General features: G+C 45.7%; 1 protein-coding gene across 1 annotated transcript; it reads left to right on the forward strand.

The window, feature by feature from the left end:
* Positions 1-1,975: 1,975 nt before the first annotated feature.
* LOC123136898 (26S proteasome regulatory subunit 8 homolog A) lies at positions 1,976-5,912 on the forward strand. Its single transcript, XM_044556401.1, has 9 exons — positions 1,976-2,336; positions 3,219-3,316; positions 3,699-3,923; positions 3,994-4,056; positions 4,137-4,300; positions 4,408-4,564; positions 4,654-4,752; positions 4,842-4,952; positions 5,571-5,912. The coding sequence occupies exons 1-9, from the start codon at positions 2,138-2,140 to the stop codon at positions 5,709-5,711; spliced, it is 1,257 nt and encodes a 418-aa protein (XP_044412336.1). The 5' UTR covers positions 1,976-2,137; the 3' UTR covers positions 5,712-5,912.
* The last annotated feature ends 1,423 nt before the right edge of the window (positions 5,913-7,335 follow it).

Raw genomic sequence — 7,335 nt, forward strand, 5'->3', positions numbered from 1 at the left:
AAAGAAGAAAACAGAAATTAAAAGTAAATGCGAACTGGAGAAAGAATAAAAAGAACGCAAATATTTAACATGCATAATCTCCGGTTCGTTTCCTCCCTGCACACCGTTCTTTTTGCACTTATAAAGATATATAAAGCAAAACGCTATCATGGGCCGGCCCATCTTGCGACAGAGGAAGTGCGCTGCAGGCGCTAGTTTGCAAAAAGCGCCTGTGGACGAAAAAATAATACCACCTCGGATAATAAAAATCTTCGAGGTGGGACGAAACCAAAAAGAAAAAAATCACCTAAACGGGACGAAATAAAGCGAAACTAAACCAAGAATACCTACTTCCTTTAATAGTAGGTATAGATATAGATATAGATATAGATATAGATATAGATATGGGCGCTGATAGGCGCCGGTGCGCCGGCCGAAAGTTTCGGCCGGTCTAGCCCAGGCCGTTGGATGTGAGCCGCGCGGGTCGTTGGATCCAGGTAAAAAAAAATGAATCGCCCCGGCTTCTTCTTCCTCGAGCACTCGGGCTGGATCCACATGCCTCGCTCAAGGAGCGCGGCGCCGCGCCTCTTGTCCCCTCCGATGGCCGTCCTCGTCGCCGGCCTCCGTCGGTCTTCCTCATCACCGGTCCCCATCCCTTTTCCAACCCCTCGTCGCCGGTCCCCATCCTCGCCGGTCGTCCTCGTCGTCCCCTAGACCCATGCAACAGCCACACCTGCGGTTGCAGCTCTCGACGGCGCCGGTTGTTGCTCCCGGTTGTAGCTCCGTCACCGCCGCTCGCCGTTGATGCTCGCTGCAAGGAATTGCGTCGACGACAGCTGCCAGTCAATCAACGCTGTTTGAATGGATGTAGCAAAAACTTCACTGGTAGTAGCAAAATTAACCTACGGTTGCAGCAAAAATCTTCTCGCCGTCGTCGCGAGGTTGCAGCTCCGCCTAGATGGACGTAGCAAAACCTTCGGCGGTAGTAGCAAAATCCTACTATGGTTGCAGCAAAATCGTCATCGCCGTCACGAGGTCGCAGCTCCCGCCTTGATGGATGTAGCAAAAAACTTTGCTGGTGGTAGCAAAAATCAACTACGGTTGAATCTTTATTATCTACGGTTGAAGCTTTTTGCGACACCTTGAAGCTTTTCCCTGTTGGCAGTAGCCAGCCCCTAGCATCGGCGTTCAATGTTTGAAGCTTTTTCCAACGCCGGTTGAAGCTTTATGCGATACCGGATGTAGCCTTTTGTTGTGGCAATGGTTGGTTCCAGCATCTGTCGCCACTGGCTGAAGCTTTTCGCCGCATCGATTGTAGCTTTCCAGAATGCCGGTCACAACATCAAGGGTGTCCCCATTGTGCTCTCAGCTCGACGTCCACCTCGAGCTCGTGTGCCATGGCTGCCCTGCCTGTGAGCTCGCAGGTGATGCCTCCCCTGTCGTAGTAGCGCCGGTGCTTGGCCCCCGACGAGCGCGGCCATGGCTTACGAGATGCAGTTGAGAGAGAGGAGGACACTAGCTCGGGGGCGGAGGAGGGGGGGTGGGGGTCGGCTTCGGGGGTGCTCGCCGGAGAAGAAAGGAGGGCTCGCTGGAGGAGATCGCAGGTTTGGACTTCCATGATAGCCGGGGACATGGGGAAAAAGTACTAGGAAAGGGAAGGAGAAGGACGTGGGGATGGGGGGAAGGATAACGTGGTGGGCCTAGCGCTGCGTGTGTGGACGAGACCGGCCGAAGCGTTCGGCCGGTGCGCCGTCTCCAAACGTTTCCCTATAGATATAGATATAGATAGATAGGTCTATAGGTAGATTGGCACACCTTCAATAGTTTCATAGTTTCAGGACTTATCACGTATTTGACTCATTTTGATTTTACCGCGTGTACTGAATCAGTGACTGTCCGTCACGGACTCGGCTCCGTTGTCTATAGTCCACACACTTCACCGACTCGGCCTCACATCCTCGCAGGAACCGACTATAAAGAAAGGAAACATAGCGAGCCAGCGGCACCAGACCCAGCCCAAAGTCCCAAACAACCCACTCCGCTTCCGGGCCGAGAAAAAAAAAGCTTTCTTCTTCCGCCGCAAGAAGAAAGAGGCCGAGGAATAAAGCTTTCGTCGACCGCAAGCAGAAGAAACCAAACCAAACCCCAGCCCAGCTCCATGGCGACGGTGGCGATGGACATCTCGAAGCCCCCGCCGGCCGCGTCCGGCGACGAGTCGGCCAAGGGCGCGCGTGGCGGAGGCGAGGGGCTGCGCCAGTACTACCTGCAGCACATCCACGACCTGCAGCTCCAGATCCGCCAGAAGACGCACAACCTCAATCGCCTCGAGGCCCAGCGCAACGACCTCAACTCCCGAGGTGACCTTACTCTATTCTTCACCTAGCGCCGCCCCCAAACCCTAGCGACAGAGACTTTTTCGTGAACCATTGAATCGCGCTAGTCGAACCCTAGCTTGCTCCGTACGCATAATCTTAGCAAAATGTGCAATATTTAGTCTAGTCACTGGGCAACCGGTGATTGGCTGTGCCGATATGTAGAACTTCTCAAAAAAAATTCACCTTTCGTTAATAATAATCTATGCCCTGTTATTTTCTAGTTTCTGTGATTTTGTTTTGATACAAAAACATGCAGCGAATTGCTCATATTCTTGGCATACTCCCTCTGGGCTGACTGCGTGTCGATTACTAGTGGTTTCCCGTATTTCTGCAATGATATTCGGTTTGCATGAACCACAAAGATTGCGAGGAACAGAACACTGTTTATCTCTTGCCTTAAATCTTTCTCTTCAATAGCTAGATTCTCCCAATTCTATCCATTTATTCAATATTGCTTTTTTTTTGGGGTGAGAAATTTGTGTTTTTGTTACTCTAATTCATACTCTTGGTACCAACAATCCAAAACATGACTATTTTTCAATAGCTAGATTCTACCAATTTTATCAATTTGTTCAATATTGTTTTTTCTGTGAGAAATTTGTGTTTTTTGTTACTCTCAAGCATACATACTCTTGGTATCAATGATCCAAAACATGACTTTTCTTGAACAACTGGACTGTGCAATTGATTAAACTATCTTTCTGTTGTCCTATTTTTTATTTCCATGACGATGTATAGCAGCATAGGAATACTATTAAGGATTCAAGTTACTCTTCCTATCTTGGTTCAAGGACTGACGCTTCTTTGCATGAGCTATTCATCAAGTGCTTCCTCTAAATTGGCTCAATTTTTTTTATGCTGCAGTTAGAATGCTTAGGGAAGAGCTACAGTTACTCCAGGAGCCTGGCTCTTATGTTGGTGAGGTGGTGAAGGTCATGGGAAAATCAAAGGTTCTTGTTAAGGTAAATTATTTCTTCCTTTACTCGCAAAAAAAATAATATTTCTTCCTTTACACATTGCCTAGTACTATTGTACTTTATCTGTATGACAAAGGTACAAGGTGTAAGATCTCATCAGTGCTCTTTATTAGTTGGGCTTATGACTTATTAAATTTTTTCAAATGAACTCAAACATCACACATACACCGTGAGGAACAGTGATAGGCTGCTTCCTTTATTAGCTTTTGGCTGTTAGTCTGCTGGAGATTTTTTTTATTGTCTTGGTGATTGTGCTCTATTCATGTTTTTTGCCACCCTATTGGGTTTATTGGTCTGGCCGTCTGCTCCGAGTTATAATATTTTCGCCATCGAAGTTGTCGCTAACTTTTCAGATGTAATTGTTCAGGTGCATCCAGAAGGCAAATATGTAGTAGATATTGATAAGAGCATCGATATCACAAAAATCACACCTTCAACAAGAGTTGCTCTTCGGAATGATAGCTATATGCTTCATTTGGTCCTTCCAAGCAAAGTTGATCCACTGGTCAATCTTATGAAAGTTGAGAAGGTCCCAGATTCTACATATGATATGATTGGAGGTCTTGATCAGCAAATCAAGGAGATCAAAGAGGTATGTTTAGAATTTCGATGCGTTGTCATTGTATCATGTTTGACATCCGACTCATGAACTCCATTTTCAGGTCATCGAGCTTCCTATCAAACATCCTGAGTTATTTGAGAGCCTTGGAATTGCCCAGCCAAAGGTTTGATTATTTAGAATAATGTCTTAATTAGTTCATTCATTGATATACCTAGCAGAATATTTTACACTCTTCTTTTGCAGGGTGTTCTCCTTTATGGACCACCAGGGACAGGCAAAACATTACTGGCACGTGCAGTTGCTCATCACACCGACTGTACCTTCATCAGGGTATCTGGTTCTGAGTTGGTTCAGAAGTATATTGGTGAGGGCTCCCGGATGGTTCGTGAACTCTTTGTTATGGCTAGGTAAGCTAAGTAAAAGGTTAACAGCTAGAATTATTTGCCTTTGATATGAAATATGTTCCACGTGCATCCTCTGTTGATGGGCTAATTGTTTGGTTAAATTATTGCAGGGAGCATGCACCGTCTATTATATTCATGGATGAAATAGACTCCATTGGATCTGCTAGAATGGAGTCTGGAACTGGCAATGGTGATAGTGAAGTGCAACGGACCATGCTTGAGCTTCTAAACCAACTTGATGGTTTTGAAGCATCAAACAAAATTAAGGTATGCTGTACTTAATAATTGTTGTTTCTGTGTCTTAATTATATATATGGAGCAACACTATCATGATGCCCTGTATGTGTTCTGTGCAGGTTCTGATGGCAACAAACCGGATAGACATCTTGGATCAAGCCCTTTTGAGGCCTGGCCGCATAGACAGGAAGATTGAATTTCCAAATCCTAATGAGGATGTATGTGCCTCATACTTTAACACATAATGCTTGATGATTCTGCATGATTTTATTTGGGCTGACAATGTGCTTAATCTTTTGCCCTTCAGTCACGAGGTGATATCTTGAAGATTCATTCAAGAAGGATGAACTTGATGCGTGGTATTGATCTGAAAAAGATTGCGGGAAAGATGAATGGCGCTTCAGGAGCTGAGCTAAAGGTTGGTTTAGTCTCTACATAAATCTCTGGTCATTATATGCTACGTCATGTTTCAGTTTTCTCAATTTGGGTCTGTTTAGTGCTGTTGCTTATATAACCAAAAAAATATAATCTAACAATTTTTAATCTCTTCCAAAAAATGAATATTGCACCATGCACTTGAGCTTTGATTGCTGAGAAGCATGCTCACTTTATAGTCTCCTCCTGCTGATCCATTTTTGGAACCTGTTCATGAATGATCCCTTCCGAGGACCGTTCCTAGTTCTTCTATGTAGCTCTGCTCTTATTAACCTAACACCAGATTAGTTTTAATTATGGTTCCGAGGGCCTGAATAGTTGGTTAACTGTATGTTGTTAGCTGTTTGTTGAGTTCGAATTTGGTTTCTGAAAAAACAAGCAGAATGGTCTGTTTAAATATCTCGCCGCATTATCTGGTTAGCAACATTTTTGTATATATATGCAGAAGTAGTATGGTAAGACTTTCCGCGCTCTTCTGCTTGAAAACACTTTACATTTTTTGCATTTCCTTGTTCACGGCTGACAACACCATCATGTGCACAACATCCCTGCTCCTTTCATATGAAGTTGTTCACTCTGGTTTCTGTCCTTTGTTATTCAGGCGGTCTGCACCGAAGCCGGAATGTTTGCTCTCCGCGAGAGAAGGGTGCACGTAACACAGGAGGACTTCGAGATGGCGGTGGCCAAGGTGATGAAGAAGGACAATGAGAAGAACATGTCCTTGCGGAAGCTGTGGAAGTGAGGACCCGAGCTTTCTCCGCTTGAGTCTGTGGAAGCGTGTAACTGCACGTTGCTGGACTTGTATTCTGAACTTATGTCGTTCCATGGTTAACAAAGTTTTTAAGATACGCATGTGGTAGCATAATTAACTACGTGTAATGTTTGATACTCGAACTCGTTGAATTAGCTACGCAATCTGCCTGCCTATGGTCTTTTTTTCTTACCACGTAGCAGTACCTGCGTACGAGTTTCTGCCGTGGCTGTGTTGTGAACCTGTTTATTTATTTATTTACTCCCTCCATATTAGGTTTGTCTTGAGTCAAACACTAAAAAGTTTATACAAAACATATATTAACATTCACAATAAACATCAACATTTGCAAAGTTTGGACTTCAGACAAATCTTTTAGGGAAATGTTTGAAAACAGCGCACCGGCCTTGCCTCTCGCATGCAGCGCTTGCTTCATACCGCGCGACGCTTACAGCCGGTCCCACGCACCGCCCTCCTTTTTCCTCTATGCAGACCTTTTCTCCTCATCCAAACACACCCGTGGACAACTCCTGGCCACACCTTCCTGATTTTTTCTGGAGAGCCATGGACACCTGCCTTCTGCTCGCTCGCCGTGCTCCACGGCCGTCGCCCCTTCATTCTTCGCCCCCACAAGTCCAACAATTGCTTCTCCACTGCCCTCAGCAAACCACTTCTTCGTCCCCATAATTCCAACGAGTTGGTTCTCCACTCCCTTCAGCAAACCACCATGGATACCTCGAGCTCGAGCTTCTTCGTGTTGCTTTCTCTCCTTCCTGCTGTAATCCTCCACGAACCACACAAGATTGAGCCCACACATGTGTTGATGTGCAACCACACAGTGCTGTGAACCGGTGTTTGCTGCGACCTGTGACGGTGGGTGACCACGACCGGTGAGTGTCTCAGGTACGGCAACCAGATGCTGGGACGAGCGCCTAGTTTTTGCTACCAGCAATGTTTTTGGTTTTGCCCAAATTTTACATTTTTGCTACCACCGTTTTTTGGTTTGCTGGAACCAGCACAAATTTTTGCTACCATCGACGTTTTGGTTTTGCTGGTACCGACGCCAAATTTTGTATTTTGCTACAACCAGTGTTTTGGTTTGCTGGAGACAACCCCAATTTTTGCTACCATGAGGCGTTTTGGTTTTGCTGGTACCGACGCCAAATTTTGCAATTTGCTACAACCGGTGTTTTGGTTTGCTGGAGCCAGCCCCAATTTTTGCAACAACTGCCGCTTTTGCTTTGCTGGAAAGAACGCGCAATTTTGCATTTTTGCTTCAAATGGCGTTTTGGTTTGCTGGAACCAGCTTTAATTTTTTGCTTTCGCCGGTGTTTCGATTTTTGCTAGAACATCGCCCAATTTGCGATTTTTGCTTCCACTGTTTTTGGTTTTGCTGGAACTAGCACAAAAATTTGCTACTACCGCTGTTGGCTGCGAGCCATGGCGTCGTCGCCATTGAATCTGCAGGGGCGAGGGGAGGTAGCACCGTTGAGGGGCGAGCGTTGGCTAGCCATGGTTTTGTGCTGCTGAGCTTTTTTCTTGGAACCATCATCTAATTGTGCTGGAACCGACTTTTTATTATGCTTCAATCGAGCACCACAGACTTTGTTGTTGT

The sequence above is a fragment of the Triticum aestivum genome, chromosome 6B (genome assembly GCF_018294505.1).
Source record: "Triticum aestivum cultivar Chinese Spring chromosome 6B, IWGSC CS RefSeq v2.1, whole genome shotgun sequence".
Classification (NCBI taxonomy): Eukaryota; Viridiplantae; Streptophyta; class Magnoliopsida; order Poales; family Poaceae; genus Triticum; species Triticum aestivum.